This window comes from Camellia sinensis, chromosome 3 (assembly GCF_055761805.1).
Source record: "Camellia sinensis isolate YWXY chromosome 3, ASM5576180v1, whole genome shotgun sequence".
Lineage (NCBI taxonomy): Eukaryota > Viridiplantae > Streptophyta > Magnoliopsida > Ericales > Theaceae > Camellia > Camellia sinensis.
The window spans coordinates 198883501-198902359 of record NC_138963.1 but is presented as its reverse complement, the minus strand read 5'-3'; the positions used below and the strand labels follow the sequence as shown (position 1 = coordinate 198902359).

General features: G+C 31.5%; 1 protein-coding gene across 1 annotated transcript; it reads right to left on the bottom strand.

The window, feature by feature from the left end:
* Positions 1–1891: 1891 nt before the first annotated feature.
* Positions 1892–8563, bottom strand: LOC114259451 (uncharacterized). The gene is made up of 13 exons (XM_028199472.2): positions 8101–8563; positions 7660–7828; positions 7381–7461; positions 6701–6783; positions 5439–5554; positions 5237–5347; positions 4877–4986; positions 4260–4551; positions 4099–4176; positions 3936–3986; positions 3733–3822; positions 2800–2877; positions 1892–2166 (listed from the first exon to the last, which is right to left on the bottom strand). Exons 1-13 carry the CDS (start codon positions 8108–8110, stop codon positions 2119–2121), a joined length of 1317 nt encoding a protein of 438 aa, XP_028055273.2. The 5' UTR covers positions 8111–8563; the 3' UTR covers positions 1892–2118.
* Positions 8564–18859: the final 10296 nt, after the last annotated feature.

The window sequence follows — 18859 nt, the reverse complement described above, 5'->3', positions numbered from 1 at the left end:
TAATAAATGTTGATAAGAGAATTTTGACCAAATCAATAAATGCTCATTTTTTTTTTTAGAAAAAAAAATTCAGATTGGGATATTGAAACTCCCACAAATCTTGGGGTTAAAAACCCATTTTTGCTTAATATATAGTACTAGCCTATCACCCGTGCTATGCACGGGATAATTATATATATTTATATTTGTTTTAGATTTTTTTTAATATATAAATTATGTTTTTTAAGTTTTTTTATAAAAATAATTTAACAATCTTATCACTAACCATAGTGTATGGGAGAAGTTGAAAGGGTGCTGCAATAACTATACACGGATTGTATCTATAATTATTTGTATGAGGGAATTTTAAATATTGATCAGGAGATTTTGACCAAATCAATAAATGCAGGCATGTGGAAAGACATGTGGATTGAAAAAAATTAATAAATGCTAATCAGGAGATTTTGACCAAATCAATAATTGCAGAGTTTTTTTTTTTTTTTAATAAGAAATTTAAAAAATTCAGATTGTGATATTAAAGCTGCCATAAGACTTGGGGTTAAAAACCCCTTTTTACTTAATATATAGTACTAGCATATCACCCGTGCTATGTACGGATTATGTTTACAATTATCTATATATGTGAATTGTGATTTTTAATTTTTTTTTTTTAAAATGTCTTCTTCTTTTTTTCCCTTTTTTATATTATATTAAAATTTAATATTTTGATAACAATCATATGTGTTGGACTTTTCAAGGAATTAAATGTCTTTTTTTTTAAATGTCTTTAATGCCTTCTTTTTTAAATGTCTTTTTTCAAGGAATTTTAAATGTTTTTTTTTTTTTAAATGCCTTTTTTTTTTCCTTTTTTATATTATATTAAAGTTTAATATTTTGATAATAATCATATGTGTTAAACTTTTCAATGAATTAAATATCTTTTTTTTATTATATTATATTAAAGTTTAATATTTTGATAATAATCATATAGATTGGACTTTTCAAGAATTTTTTTTTATGCTTGTTCTTAATGCATTAAAGTATTATTATGATGGATAACAATCATATGTATTGAGACTTTTCAAGAAATTCATATGTGTTGGATTTCAAAGAATTTTTTTTATGTTAGTTTTTAATACATTAAAGTGTTATTATGAGGGTATGACTTGAGAGCTGAGAGAAGTTAATAAATGCTAAGGTTTTTTTTCCTTAAAAATCAAAAAATCAGAAAAATTAGATTGGGAGATTGGAGCTCCCACAAGACTTGAGGTTAAAACCCCCATTTTGTTTAATATATAGTATAGATAAATGTATAGATATAGATAGATATAGATATAGATAGATATTATATTAAAGTTTAATATTTTGATAATAATCATATGTGTTGGAATTTTCAAAGAATTTTGTTTACGCCAATCTTTAATGCATTAAAGTTTAATTATGAGAAGGTTTTGACCAAATCTCCCAAAAGGCATAGGAGTTGAAAGAAATTAATAAATGCTGAGATTTTTTTTTTTAAATCAAAAAATTAGAAAATTAGGATTGACATATTGAAGCTTCCACAAGCCTTGGGGGTTAAAAACCCCCTTTTACTTAATATATAGTATAGATATATATTCTTTTTCTTCATAAAAATTACATATATTTAAGGGCAGATAACAAGATAGTAGCATACAGAAAAAATAATTACATATAAGTGATAAACATTATAAATATTAATAATTTAAAAAAACAACCTACCCCTCAATTGTAACTCCCCTATATTTAACATTTTTCTTTGTGTAATTATAATAAACAGTTTCGAAAAAAACAAAAAAAACAAACACACGTACATGTACCAGCCCTAAGAGCAGTCTTCGCCAAAACTAAGAGCTTGGTGAACATAAGATTATCAACCTCATACCAACATCCATTTAACCATTAACTTATTTCATTGATGTTTGAAACAAATGCTTCTGAATACGATAAACGAAAGAATTTTGACAAATTACACAGATCTAATGTGTGTTCTCAACAATGTCCCTAACTATAAATCAAAGTAGTTCCCATTTTATGGTATCATATCATCATATGGGTTAACAATAATATAAATATTAAGATAAGGAAATACTTCTTAAAGCCTCAAATGTTTGGAAGAATTTAGAACTCATCACCTAAACCAACTGCATAGTGCCCAGTGTTCTTATCCTGCACCACAAAACACCAACACATTACCCGGATTAGTGAATGGAAAATTTGTTGAAGCATTATAATGGCTGGCTATTACAGAGAAATTGATAACTAAATGAAAATATAGTTGTGAAAAAGGAAAATTATTTTGTTATGATCATTGTACAACTATAATTCTTAGCATGAAAGATTTCAAATGACTATTATTACATTGTTATTTTCAAATCCATCATAATCTATCATAGTATAACTCATCAAATTCAATCTTGAAATCCATATCAAAACTTGGAACTATTCTCCTTGAATAATTATTCCCCAAAACCTTTCATTTCTCAAATGCATAAAATCCAAATGCATCATAATTTTAATGTCACTTTCTTAAGCAAGCCACATGAACCACAAAACATCCTCAATCAGGCATCTGAGATCAAGTGATGGAATTGGAACACCATATCAAATAGGCAGATAAATCTTAAAATTAACCATTTTCGCACAATATTGCATCGTAAGAGATATAAGTTGCAAGATTTTGTAGATGAGCCTCGGTAATTAATTTAGACTCGTCATCAAAACATCCAACCAGCAATAAATACAATAAAACTGCAGGTAAAAGATAGGCTCTGGGTTATTTTTATTGTAATAATAAACTACCTGCGAAAACATTCGCTGCTTGTTGCGATATTGTGTCCTCGCCTTGTTCACGACCGAGTTTGGTGACTTGTACAATCTCTGTACAAAGAGTGAATGCCTTTAAAAGGGGAACAAAGAAAGGATCACAGATTCAAAGAAAGAATAGACTAATACAAAATCCCTAGCAAATATCTATATAAATCCAACACAAATTAACAAGGAATTAGGTCCCAACATTGTCCCGAATAGAAACCACTTCAAGCCTTCTGCATAGAAAACCCAAGTTGGCAATGGGCAAAGCATAATAACTAGCACATTGTTTGATTGGTTAAACATATATTTTCAAAAAATTAAAACGGCTTCAAATAAAACTGGTTTAACCCTCTTTGAGAGGTGGTAACACAATTATCATCAAGTGACTAATGGAATAAGCAATAGAAAGTACAAATCCAAAAACATGATAGGTAATGCATGCAGAACCAGTGTTGGCAGAAAACATTAATACCATAGCGATTTACATCTTAGAATGCACATTTTGAAATATGATACACTTTCATTCCAAAACAATAAATTTAACTATACAAAGTGATCCAAAAATTTTCCGCTACATATTTCCTTAGAATGAAAAAAACAAAAAACAAATATAACAAACTAAAATCTAAATATAGTGAAGTTTGGGGCATGGAAAAAGAAAAATAATAATAATAATAATTTTAAAAGAGGCCATAATGCTCCTATAATTTTGTTTTTTCATGATTAAGTTGAAAAATAATATACGACATTTCATTTGATGTCAAATTGTTAATAGAAAATTGTTCTAATGTATAGAAGTACATTAAATTGTAATAGTGTAACATACAAACCTACCCCTACTGTACCACATTTTAGACCCGCATGCTATGTTGTTCCTAGAGAAAATTGAATAAAATTGCTGTGCAAATGGCATGAACTAACCTTATCACTAATAGACATACGAGGCTCATTTCCTGGAAGCTGCTTTCTCTTTGGTGTGAACCCAAAGACCTCATGAAGAAATTCATTTTCCTGTTTAACCCAAAGAAAAAAGAGGCAATTGGATAAGAGAAAAATTAGCAAACAAAAACCTATCCCCCCAAAAAAAAAGAAATGAAAGCCAAGGTAAGATTAAGAAAAAGAACCTGCATGTGTTTAACAAATCCTCCCCCAATAAAATGCTTTAAGAAGTTCAGCTGTTAAAAGAAAAAATAAAAAAACATAACGGCAAAAAAACTTTGAGCATGGGAAACACAGAAAGTGTAAGCATTCACATCCAAAAACCCGATAGAAGAGTAAAGGAGGAACCTGTATCAGTTGAGACCATGATGTCGTGTTCAGAGACTCGCCTCCTATCTTCATTGAGGTTTCTGGAGGATAACCATCCTGATATTCATATAAAATAAGAATATTATAATAGGCAACACAGGAAATAAGAAGGTGTATGTGGGAAATTAATATAGCAATACCTCAAGAAACTCAAGAATGTCTCGGAATATGTTCCGCTGACTGTTAAGATCTTTCTTAGCAGACCCTTTACCAGCTGCCTCCGTAGAAAGATTTCTCACTTGACTTAGGAATTTCCCCCTCAATCCCTGTATATGTGCAACCTCTCGAGAGACACAGCTGTCACTAGATGCTTTAGCTTCACCAGAGAATTTGAAGTTTCCTATCTCAAAAATTAAGGCAAGTGCTTCGCCAGCTGCAATGCGCACGGATCTATCATCCTTGTCTAGCAGAGTAGAAAAATAAGAAATCGACCTACATCATTAGCAGAACAGGGTAAATTCTTTTAATTAAATTTCTTTCCACAGCAACAATTGACCTTACAGTCCAACACTAAATATTCGACATTTTTGGGAGGTTTCAATGTCTAAATCCCAAAACTCTCACATACCCAACAAGCATAATAAAGAAACCATATTAGGGAGGAGAGAGACTTACATGTGTGCACATTATTGTATTTTAATGTGCAGTATAATATACGCATAAAATGAGAGAGAGAGAGAGAGAGAGAGAGACAGACAGAGAGAGAGAGACAGACAGACAGATCGATCATTGAAACTAGAGACCAAGATTTACTCACTCTTGCCAGATTTTAGGATCAAATGTCCATCCCTCCATAGTGGTAAGAAGAAATGACCAAGCAGAAACCATTGCTGTTATTACACCTGGTGAAGGTTTAGTGGCCACTACCTGATAAGAGTAGCAGCATTAGTTTTCGCAGTATAGATTTCAAAGACAACTACCATCTAATCAACCAAAGTTTGAATCAAGATCTAAATCTACAGCATTACATATCAAGGCATCTCAAGTTGACGTGAAGAGCATGCTTATAAATTTCTATTAGCTACAATTTACAAAACGTGCCAACAAAATGAAATATATATAAGATGACCTCATTTGAGGCATTTCAAATACAACTGAGTAAATTGTGCATACATACATTGGCAGACAGTTTTGGATGAACCACATGCCACATCATTTGCATTGATTTTTCTGTTTCCTCTTGCTTAGTTCCACCAACAAAAGTGATAATAGCCAAACACTCTAGTAACTGCAATAAAAAGTCCGTAATATTTTAAGATAGCTTGCAGGAATAAAAACCCAATCAACATCAGCTGTATAAGTATCAATATCAAACATACCGACGAAATCTTTGATGTTTCAGAGCCAGATTTGAGAGCTTGTGAAATAGGAGGAACAGAATCTTCCAATATTTCCTGAGCTTTTTCCCCAGGACCAGTGGTCAGAGCCAGCAATCCTACAAAAATACATATCTCAAACACTACTCCAAATCAAACAAAATGAGTAAAACCTATGAAGCATAGACACGGCAAAATGGAAGCCGTGGCAGTGTCGGATACGGGGACACGCCGGGGACACGGGGACACGTCGGGGACACGTACGGGACACGGCATCTGGCGTGTCCCCTTAATTTAATTTATTTTTTTGCAGGCGACACGCGTGTCCGAATCTGGACACGCCATGGACACGGCGAGAAGAGTAACTGAAAGGGGGAAAACGAGAACAAACCTGGTCGGCGACGATCCAGAGCCCTTCGACTTCGATCGACGATCCAGAGCCCCATTCTACTTCGACGATCCAGCCCCTTCGATCCAGCCCCTTCGCCTTCGCAGAGCTCTCTCTCTGTCTCGCCTTTGCCTTCGCAGAGCTCTCTCTCTCTCTCGCCTTCTCTCTCTCCTTCTCTCTCTCCCTCGCTTCTGATCCTGATCGCGATCGCGATCGCGATCGTCTCCCTCTCTCTCGCTTCTGATCGCGATCGGCTCCTTGCTTCTGTCTCCCTCTCTCTCGATTCTCTCCCGTCTGGCTTCATGTATTGATATTATAACTATTATAATTATTATATATTCATATATAATATATATAACTAATACCTATTATTATTTTATTATATAATAACTATATATAATATATATAACTAATATATAATAACTATATATAATATATATAACTAATAACTATTATTATTATTATTATATATTCATATATAATATATATAACTAATAACTATTATTATTTTATTATATATTATATAATAGTTATTATATAACATAAATATACTCATTAGATAATGGATAATACATATTATAAGATAATATATACTTATACATATTAATAAATAAAAAAATAAATACATGTATGTAAAATAAAATAATTAATTACAACACATTATTTAAAAATATAATAAATAAATAAAATAATTAATATGTATTCAAATAAAAATATTTATAAAAAAATTTAAAAATTTGCCGTGTCCCCTGCCGTGTCCGTGTCTCCATTTTTTAGAAATTCCCGTGTCCCGTGTCCGTGTCCGTGTCCGTATGCGTGTCCGTGTCCGTGTCCGTGTCCGTGCTTCATAGAGTAAAACAAAGGGTCAAAGAGTTACCAATGGCATGAGCTGCTAAAGCTATCTCCTTAGCAGACCCCTTCTTGATCGAATTCAGACACTGATGCAGCAAAGTAGCAAACCTAAGGAAAAAACACCACATGAATCCATAAATATTCAGTGTTTCATAAATGTACAAACATGCAGAGCTGGTGCAACTGTGCAACTGTGCAACCCAAATAATTCTACAGCTCAAAACTTAAATATACACTGATAGTTAAGCAGATGAATCAACAATCGAACGTAATCTCTCTCTCTTTTTCTTCTTCATTTTCTCACCCTAATTTTCAATTTCAGTTTACGAACTTCATTAAAATTAAGTGACAGTGCAGAGCACACAACTACAGAGAGAAAAAAAAAAAAAAAAAAAAAAAGGTCCAAGAACATATTCAGAGATTGGTATAACGAAATCAATTGTGGTCAAAAAAACAAAAACATCAATGCATGCCAGGTCAGACTGCTTGCATGAAATAACATGTCATTAGATCACATCAAAGCAAAGATTGATGTTACATGAACAAACAGTGACATCAATATTTGAAGAATCACAAACAACTAAAAGAAAAAAAAATCATAAGTTCCCTTACTCTAGAGACTTTTGAATGCTATAAAAAAATATCAATTAATCCAAACAAACATTTTTAAAAAAAAATACAAGACAAGACAATAAAAATCCTTACTTCTTTTCCGCAAACTCTTGCTGCAAATTGCTACTAAAAGCCTCTATAATTGATGCCAAGGCTTTCTCTCTCGTGGACCCCCTTTTTCAAAAAACAAAAACAAACAAACAAAATTAGCATTCAGCTAAAACGAGAGAAGTACTGCATCTTAATTAAACTACCAACATTATTGTGGTTAACAATTCTGCAAATTTCGCATAATTTACGTTCGATTCCCTTTTATAGCACAATTTAAGAATACCCAGATAATTAATTTTAATTTTAACTAACAATAAGAACCTTTTTTCGTATAAATCATCTATGCATCGATCAAGCAAACTCTCGCTGCCCAGCTGCACTTCTTCAGCACCGGACACCGCCATGTTGTCTGATCGAACAGTCGACGACGAACTCACACTATCACTATCATCAGTATCCAACATTGCAGAATTCTTACGTTGAGAACTACCTGTAAAAACCCAAATTTTATTAAATAAAATTCACACCATATTAAAAGTGAAGAACTTTAAGCAAAATTCGAACGCTTTTATTGGGGTTTTGCTTAATCTGCTGTTGTTAAAGCTAAATTACAAAAAAAAAAAAAAAAAAAAAAAAAAATCAAAACAACGATTCGAACATGATATTAACAGAACCCTAGCCCGTCAAATCCCGAAACCCTAGAATCAATAGATACACAAATATATATATATATATATATATATATATATAAACAGGACTTACGCTTTCCCATTGGTGACAGCTCTCGATTGCAGATGTCAGATGAAGATACAAGATTGACAAGGAATCAGACGACGAAAAGATTTGGAGAAGAAGAGATCGGAGGGATGAGAAAAATGAATCGAAAGAAGAGAGATGAACTGAGTTGAGTCGATTGACAATTTATCCATTAAAGTTTTGAAGGGAATCGAAAAGAGAAACCTCTTTCTCGGTCTAGATTTGGGGGTTGTGTAGATTCACGTAGAACCAGATGGATTACAGAGAGAGAAAGGGAATTTATAATTGTGAAGACGAGAAAAAAAGAAGGGAATTGGGGAGTTGTGGGGGTCTTTGGTGCTCTGGATCTGGAATATTCGACGAGGGTGCGGGCAAGAGCAGCCGAGTGGGGCTCATGACGTGGCGAAATCAAGGCCTTGTGTTGAGATATCAGAGTGTTAGGGGTGTGGAAAAGTTATTGGCTAGTCCTGGCACACTGTAACGTGGTGTCAATTACTTATAATTTTATATTGAATAATTAAAAATTTTAGAGGCGTAAAAATTTAAAATTGACCAAAAACATGGTTAGAATTCTTAGACTAATTAATAATTTTTGAAGAGCTACTGGTGAAAAAAGGGTAAAAAAAATTTATTAATGTATGAAATACAAATGTGTTGTAAATAAAAAATTATGAGCCATGTATTGATATTTTTTTCGCGTGCTCCTGAATAATCTCCATAATTTTCGAGGGTGTGGGGGTAGGGGAAATTATTCAATACTCCCAGAGCACCACGTGTCCATACTCCAAACCAATCACTAATCAGTTAGCCCCATGTTGTCTCCTCATCTCCAACATAAATTGTGGACCCTTATGTTTCTCTACCAATCAAAACATTATGGAGCACCACGTGTCCATACTCCTAGAGTACTGAATAATCGCCCGTGGGGGTGGTGGCGTGCGGTGGGCCACATGCTAATTAGAGAAGAGAGAGGAGGAAGGGATGAGGAAACACGTGGCATCGGGACACGTTGAAAGAAGTGAATGTTTCTAATTTCGATCTCGGAGCGCTGGGAATGCAAAAATAAACGGTTTTATGAGTAGAATTTTTATTAAATGTCTTATATAAATATGATAGGAGTCTTATATTTATATAAGTCTCTAAGACCATCTCCAACGGTGAACCAAACCCAGCATCATATTTAAATTTTGATGAAAAACTCACTTTTTCACGCTCCAACGGTTGCACCAAAGTCATACCAAAATGAGAATTCAGCAAACAAGACATCAAACTGAGATCAAGACACAGATTTTACCAAATCACTGTTACTGACCGTTGAAAATGGTACACCGGTCGACCAACCGGTTGCCCGGCCGGTTGACCAACCGGTCAACCAGTAAAAGATTCAAACAGTTCAGGAAAAAAAGTTCAAACCGTTAAAAAAAAAAAAAAAAAAAAAATTTGCCTAACCGGTCAACCGGCCGGTCGACCACCCCGGTTGTCCCGAAAAAAGTTCAGAAAGTTCAAAAAAAGTTCAGACAATTCGCAAAAAAAAAAAAAAAAAAAAAATTTGGCCTAACCGGTCAACCGGCCGGTCGACCACCCGGTTGTCCCGGGATAGATTTGGTGAAGGTGAACCGTTGGAGCCTGAAGTATCAAATTCAGGAAATTGCCATTTTTTAACTCAGATTTGGTGAAATTTTTGATTCACCGTTGGAGATGCTCTAATGTTGTATTTAGTTAAAAAATTTGAGGAGAGATTTAAAAAGAATAAAGAAAAAAAATTTAAAATTAAGTGAAATATAAAAATATTTTATTTATATTTTACTTATTGTTTTTATTTTATTTTTTAAATTCCTCCTTAAATTCTTTAATCAAATATAACATTAATAAAAAACTTGATAAAACTTTTAAGATCAGTAATATTACTTCTGAAAACGTAGACAAGAAAATAAAAAGACCGTAAAAACAGACCGGATGTTAGTACAAGGTATTTGTCTTGTCTGTAAATTTTGTTTGTAACTGGTCATATTAAATTTCTCTTTTTAATTTTAGAGTCTTTTTTTTTTTTTAAGGCCAATAAGCCTATAATTAGAAATAAATTTATAAATAGACTGTTTGTTTAAAAAGTATTTTTAGTACTTTTTGCTATTTGATACAATAGAAAATAAAAATTAAATAAAAATATTTTTTATAATAAATAAAAAAAAATCTATAAAAACGTTGTTTAGATTATAATTTTATTAATGTCACTATATTACAAACATTATTCTTACCACCACCATCACGCCACAGCCACTGCCACTCCATAAGACTGCCCTGAGATAGGGCGAGTAGGTCGTCGTCTCGGACTCCTAAATTTTATCTAAAAAATAGAGCCCAAAATAATTTTGATATTAAATTATGTTTGGTTAATTATTTCGATTTTAAATTATATTTGATTTATTAAAATAAAGTTAAACAGAATAATCACTCTATCATAATGTTCATTTTCACATTTGATTTACTAATATTACAAATGAAATCATTATTCACCATTTTGAGGGAATGATAATTTTATGACTAAGGAATGACCGTTTCATTCAATTCAATTTTATTTTAATGAACTAAACACTACATTATAATATTAATAGTTTAAAAACAAAAGTTTAAACAAATAATTGAATTGGTAAATTATTTAAAAATAATAGATAGTTGTTTGCCAAATGTTTGAATTATTTATAGAATATTGTTTCTGGATAAATATATTTTTTAAAAGTAGAAGTTAATTAAAATTTATAATTTAATTTACTACATCAAGAAAAAGTGTGCATAAATTAGTAGTGTCAACAATCAAAAATTTTCAAAATTTATTTCAATAATTATGATTTACGTTAATAAGTATGAGTACCATGCAACAAATTTATAAAAAGTACAAATAAAAAATAAAAAATATTACTATTTTACCAATATATATATTAAAATATATATGAGAGTAGGATCTCATCTTTAAAAAGTTTGGTTAGTCCTGCCACTCTGCCACCTCCACCTTTGGTCCACCATCACTAAATATAAAAAAATATTTTTTAATATATTAACACAAACGGAGGGTACATGAAAATATAAAAATATACATTGTTATTGGTATAAAATTGAGATAAAATAATATTTTCACTTTAGATTGCTAATATCTCAACGGCAACAAAAAATCACAATCACTTAATTTTATTTTATTTTTACAAAATAAACATAATTTGTATGATCCACTAAATTACTAATGCTAAGGCGAATAGTTTTGTCTATAAATTAAGAAGGGGAGGTAAGTAATAACGTAAGCGAACATGAACAAGAAGTTATCATAAGTTGTCTTATTGTTCCACGTAATCAATTGTGCCACTCTACGTTGCTTCCAAATAACAGATTTACTAATGGCGTAACCCAAACAAAAATTTTTTTTTTTTTTTTCCTTAGATTGAAGCGCAACCCAAACAAATTGGTCGCTTACTTAATGATAGTCAAAATTCTTATATCTCCTTCGTTAATATAAGATATTAATTATCTATACTATTATAAAGTGAACAGCTCTTATGGTGTCCTGAAGTTTTATTCATACCATGGTGTCCTGAAGTTTTACTCTCCTCATACCATGTGGCAGTATTTTTTATTTTTTTTTAAAAAAAAAAAAAAATTTTAAAAAAAAATTAAACAAAGAGATGGGCAAGGCTTGAACCCATGACCATGAGTTTAAGTACGAGAACTCATACCACTTAAGCTAAGTACATATTATAATATTAATTTCATTATTATTTTTTTTTATTCCTACTTATTTAAATTGCACACATATCGTGTGTGCCACCCACTAGTTATTTTAGAATCTCCACCAGTTAAGTAGGTATTTCAAAAAAAAAAAAGGGTAAAATAAATTGAGTTTTTTTTCATAATATTCTAAAAAATAAACTTTTTACAGAAATAACACACTTTTTAAACTATTTAACAAACTTTACTTTTTAAAATTGTGTTTCCAAAATGTAATTTTATGACAAAATCACATCTTTAAAATACACTTCCATGATAACATGCCCACATAAAGTTGCCAACGTGACTATGGCTTCGTTTGGGATGTGTGTTTTCTTTTTGACATTTTATCTATTTTAGTTTGAGATTAAAAAGTTTTATTTTGGATGAATTTTTTTGACTTTTTAACTTTTGTTGAAAAATAAAATAAAATGATTGTAGTTTAGATATGACATTTTGTCTTATTGAATTTTTAGTATATTTTGTCATTTTGTGACTATTTTAACTTTTTAGCCCCAAAAATCTCCATGCCAAACGAGAGCTATATTGAAATCTCATTTTAAAAATGCAAGTTTATTATAAAATTACATTTTCAAAACGCAATTTTAACACTGCCATAAAATTACGTTTTCAAAACACAACATTATTGCAAATATGATGTTTCAATACTCATTTTGAGCCGAGATTTCAACATAATCTATCATTTTGAAAATGAAAAAATAAAGATTGGTATCACATTTTGAAAATGAGATTTTAGTTAAATCGATTTTCAAGAAATCCTAGGGGGTGTTTGGCATGCTTAGCACATTATCCTATTTAGATCACAATCATCTTATTTGAGTCGTATCACCTCTCTACCACATCAATTCAAATCCAACCCATATTTCACTTTTTTCGTAAAAAGTCAAAAAAAATATACTTATTTACATCATCCCAAATACCTTCTTAATTTAGAAAATACAATTTTACCGAATCACAATTTGAAAAAGCAAAATAATGAAATTGCAATTGCAATTTCAAAATGTAATTCTATGTTGAAAAATAGTTAATGATTCGTATATAATCCAAATTAATACGATTTCGTTACATAAAAATAAAAATAAAAAAGTTCGTTATCTTAACTATTCAATGAAATCACATTGATGTATTGGATAAAATTTTGCTATCTTAATATTTTTTAACGTGAAATCATTTGGTTTTGTTTTGAGAATTTGATTTTTACAAAAAAATTTAAAATATTTTATCTTTTCTAAGAGCATACATAATCTTTAAAAAATTTTAAATTATTTTTTAATTTTTATTTTTTGTCAAATTAATTTTTAATTTTTAAAAAAAAGTAATAATAACATATTCTGAAATTAAACCATTTATTTTTATTTTGTATTTTGAAATTGTGTATAGCGATCCCGGGTTTGTCCCCTTTATGTACAGTGTTCCGGTCGTAGGTTCCGTGGAGTTGGTAGTTGTATGTCATGTTGTCATCCTTTAGATTCCGTATATCTAAGTTTTAGGATGTGTTGGGCATGTTTCGAACAGGCTGGTTGAGCCTTAGTCCCTTTCCTTGTTGCCCAGAGTTTTGGTGGTACGCTCGAGCGGGTACCCTTGCACTCGAGCGGAGTTGGATTTTTAGTTGTATGCTCGAGCGGACCATATCACGCTCGAGCAGAGTTTTCACACTTCCAGTATCTGTGCCTCTGCAAAACTTCTGCAGATGTGTTTTTCACGCTCGAGCAGATTTCCTTACGCTCGAGCGGGTCATACTCGAGCGGGTTTGTTGGCGCTCGAACGGGATGTTCATTGTCTGCGAAAGTTTTGAGAGGGGGTAATCTACGCTCGAGCGAACTAGTTTTCGCGCTCGAGCGGATGTATTTTGTTCTTGTGTCTTGGCGCTCGAGCGGGCCTTCTTGCGCTCGAGCGGGTCCAGTTTTTGTGCTTGACGCTCGAGCGTTCTATTCTCCGCTTGAGCGGATCATGCGTATATCAGTTGGCAGCTGTGCATTTTTGAATCGCATTTCAACATCCTTTCTCTCTCTTACTTTTCCGAAAAAGCCATTTGAGAGCTTCTCTCACTAAAACTCAACTTCTCTCTAAATATTGATCTAGTATGAGTGATTTCCTCACCTTTGGCCTTTACAAAAGTTGTGTTGATCGTCGAGGGCTACGTTTTGATCCGAGCATATTGAGTTTTGGAGCACTTTGAGTTTCGTCATCTTCTCCCTTTGAGCTCAGAATTTGAGGTAGGGATATCCTACTCCTCCTTATGAGCTTTGTCTTTGAATTTTAGCATTTTGATATGTTGGGGGTTGTTGGGTATTTTTGAGAAAGTTTGAGTCTTTGTGTAATTTTACAAAAGATGGGGGTTTGTTATATGTAAACCTATATGCATGTTTGATATAAAGAAATGAGGCTAATGTTGAACTATTGAAGAAAATGGAACCTTAGTGTTGTTATGTAGATTATGGGTAAAGCCCTAATTACATTGATAAATTAATTTGTACAAGTAATTTAGGGAATTGAGAAATTGAATAGGAAATATTCAAATTAGAAAGATATGGGGTTAAAGGGTGTAGTTGGACTCACTTATTGCTCACTTAGTTAAACTGTTAATAATATGTCAAATTGGTGCATTTATTTCCTATTTAGAAATAACTGTATTGGACTATCGGTGGAGGATAGTCTTGATTGTTGTAGGCAATGTATGATGATTAGGCAAACTAAAGCTAATCTATTGAGTATGCTAATGAACATGGCAATTGGTTTAATACATCAAAATGTTGTATTGATAGGTTGAATTTGTATATGATAATTGTTTATATACATTGTATTGTGTGAGAGGAGAAAGGGGCTGTACTCCACGGTTTATTGGAAGAATGAGGCTGAACCTCTAAACCGACTCTTGTGGCAGTGATACAGCACTACAATGTGTATTAGGCTGCGAATTATAAGTGTTTTTGTTTCATTAATACAGCACTACAATGTGTATTATTTGAGACTTATGGAAGTGTTTGTTTGATTTGATATAGCACTAAAATGTATATCATTATCATTCGTAAAATATGGAATTGTTTGTTCGATTTGATATAGCACTAAAATGTATATCGTTGAGAAATATGGAAATGTTTTGTTTGACTTAGATATGACACCAACATGTATATCCATCATGAATTTTGAAAGTGTTCTAGTGGGGAATTATGATCTTATCAAATGTTTTGGCCAGGGCACTGAGCCTTGTTTTCAAACTCTAAGTTGAATAAGAAATGGAAAGTGAATTGTAACACGGACACGAATGTCATGGAACAGTAATGAGAGGTGAACGAGTATACAAGTGTTGACCATCTATCAACTGCTAATCTTTTAGTCATTGTTTATGGTTGGTTTAGTGTATTTCTACTGGGCTATGGCTCACCCTATATGGGACACCATTTTCAGGTACAGGAAGCATGCCACCTCCAAGGACATAGCTTGAGAGGCTAGAGGCAGGCAGACGTTTGTGGTTATGTTATCTTTTGTTGTATTACATGTAATTTCAAGTCAAGGGCTTAATGTGTATTTGAGTTAGTACTCTCCTCTTTGTAACCAAATGTTAACTTGGAAAACTGTAAGCCCGTAGGGCATTTGCTTTTGTTGTTAACATGTAATGCTTTTGTAAAGAATTACTTTGATGAATAGAATGATGTTTATCTCTCATATCAATGCATGTGTAAATTGATGGGATTAATGTTATTATTTTGAGGGCGTTACATTGTGATTCCAAAAAATCGTGTTTCCTAAATTACAATTTCTTGAAAATTCACTTAAAATGCAATTTAACTAAAATCTCCTTTTTAAAATGCAATATCAACCTTATGTTGAAATCACATCTTCAAAATAAAATTTCATATTGAAATATCACTTTCAAAATACACATGCTATGTTGAAATTGCATTTTAAATATGCAATTTCATGTCAAAGGTTGAAATTGTGTTTTGAAAATACAACTTCAAAATAAACTTGTGTTTTTAAAATGCGATTCCAACATGCCCACGTAGCACCCTTAGGTGGCCATGTCACCATGAAAGTACATTTTGAATATGCGATTTTGTCATCAAATTGCATTTTGAAAATGAGATTTTAAAAAGTGAATTAGTTTGCCAAATAGTTTAAAAAGTGTATTATTCTTGTAAATTGTTTGATTTTTTAGAATATTAAAAAAAAAACTCAAAATAAATCAATATTTTATTCATATTTTCATTTTCTTCATCCCAATTCATAATCCAAACATAATTTAATTTTTTTTAATATTATTTAATTTTATCTTGGATAAAATTTTAGATTGTGATTAAATTTTATTATAATATGATACATTAATTAAAAAATTAAATTCATCGATTGTATTATATCACAATATATTTACGAGAAATTCTACCATACACCCCCAATTATATGCAATCTTAAATTATGTCATTTTCTTTTCTGGTAATAATTTTATTTTAGTTATAATTCATGAATTTTTTGGTTATGTCTCATGTGTTGTCTAATCATGATTTTTTTTTTTTTTTTGTAGTTATGACTCAAAAAGTATGAAATTATATTATTTTCTTCTTTAATTATAAGGCACATACGGTACACATCTACCATAATCTTTCCCTATATTTACATACATATTGTGTGCCTATATTTTATAATAAATTTTTATTTTTATTTTTATTTTTTTAATGGTTGGTTGTATAACAGACAAAGTTAGGTTTGAATTATACTAATTTAAAATTCTAAAATTGTATTTGTTGGACAATCTTCACTGTAATTGAAAAGATAAATTATGTTTGTGTACTTAACAGCAAACAGAATTCAAAAGAAAAATAGGAAAGGAGAGAGAATGTTTGATTACAAAAATCAAACCAGAAATAAAATTAAATAAACAAATAAACCGATTTTATTTTGTTACAAAAACAAAATTAAAATCTGATTTAAATAAATAATAAAAACAGAAAATAAATAAATAACTTACTTGATTAATATCTTGAATATTATTCTGATCAAGTACAGTGTTTGATACTGTGTCCTTAAGATAGATTCGTCCTCTCCACAGTGCTTTCAGAATGAAATGATCAATAGATTCGTCCTCTCCACAATGCTTTCAGAATGAAATGATCTATCTCCTAGGATGAAATGATCAATAACAAATAAATGCAGCACTACAATTTATTTGTTCAACGAACACACTAAGTGTTTACACTCTTTCTCACAAAAATTAAATGCAGCAAAATGAAGAATAAATTTGTAGAGGAGAAGTACGAAATTTCTAGAAAAAAAAAATCAAATGAGGGCTGCCTATTTATAGATGTAGTGGTGGCTATTGATTTTGAATTAAACAGGTGCAAACCTGTTTGAACAGGTATGAAACCTGTTTGGTTTTGAATTAAACAGATTTAAATCTGTTGGGTTCAAAATTTAAACAGATAAAAACGAAAGGGACCTGTTTGGGTATAGAGCAAAACCGAAACAGATTAATTCCGGAATTAATTTGGACAGATTTTATTTGAAAAAATAAAATTAAATCCAAATATTTTTGGCAAAAAAAGATTAGTATTGGACCGAATAAGCCCAACCATACACCACTGCCCAAGGCCTAGCCCAGCCCGCCCGACCGGATGGGCGGCGTGCGCGTGTAGTGATTTTTGGGTCCAATAGGTCTAGCCCATAACCTCACTCTCTACAAAACTTGGGTACCCTTTGGGACACACCCAAGGTCCAATCACATGCCTTATAAACCCACTCAAAACTTTCCACCAAATCAATTTGAGACAAGCCATTTTCTAACCTTAAGGAATTTCCACCAAAACTCCATTTCCATGGAGTTCACTTTGGCTTTAATTTCCGATTCACTCGATAATTGTTTTGAACAACCAAATATATCACGTGAATCACAACGCGACATAGAACGCGCTACCACTTAGACCCGTCAAAATTGACGCACGAGTCCCACCTAAATAATAGACCAAAGTTAAGAAAAAATTTTATTTTTACCCATAATTTTTCAACCATTTCCAACAATATTTGCACCAAAAAAATCATTATGTATACTCAATTTTTAATACACTGTATTAAATTATTTATAATTATAATGTACTCTCAATAAATCTTATGCTTTTCCCCAACTTACCCTTTAAGATACATCCAAATAATAAACAAATCACAAATTACACTATTTTAAAAAACCCTTTCAAAAATCCCTAAACATATTTCTTATTACAGTTATTCCTTTTGTTCACATACAGTGAATGATGGCATCAGCGAAGAAAGATGACGAAAGAAGACGACGAAACACGTGCTTCTTTTCATCTCTACCTCATCATTCTCTTACAATATGATAATATTAATATATAATAATATCAAATAAATATTATTAAAGTTTGATTGCAATGCTTAAAAGTCCGCAGATGATTAATCATCAAATAGCAGTGGCCGTTTCAGATATTTTGAAATTGAAGCAGTTGTTTGGTCATTGCACTTTTTGCTTCATACGGAGAGGATGAAAGAAGGTGCCACATCTTGTAGCAAGGTAGTGTGTTGTAACACTACAAAAAAAAAAAGCACTTTTAGCGACCTCTTTTTTGGTCACCAAAAATGTAATTTTGGTTACTGAAAGTATCCGCGACATCAACAAAATCGATCGTTGAAGCCCTGTCACTAAATGGCTCGGCGACCAAATAAATTTTGATCGCCTTATAAATAAGCCAGCGACCAAATATTTTAGTCGCCAAAAGAAAAAAATTTCGTCGCCAAAAAATAACATTTAGTTACTAAAAGTAGCATTAAGCAAATGACATGTTAGGTTTAAGCGACATATAAATGCGTCGCTAACAATATCTTTCAGTGACTAAATGAATTGGTCGTTGAATATTATTGGTGACCTATTAAGTTTTGGGTCGCTAAAAAAATTATTTACACAGACTTTCAGCAACATAAATAAAGTGTCACCAAAAGTAAATTTACAATTGAAAAGCCTATCACCAAAAATTCATTATTTATA

Bases quoted from the DNA above. Each gene is read 5' to 3' on its own strand.
- LOC114259451 (XM_028199472.2), bottom strand. The intron at 5,555-6,700 runs GTAACTCTTTGA...GTATTTTTGTAG, and splicing joins TTTAGCAGCTCATGCCATTG to GATTGCTGGCTCTGACCACT. The intron at 4,987-5,236 runs GTATGTATGCAC...TACTCTTATCAG, and splicing joins ATCCAAAACTGTCTGCCAAT to GTAGTGGCCACTAAACCTTC.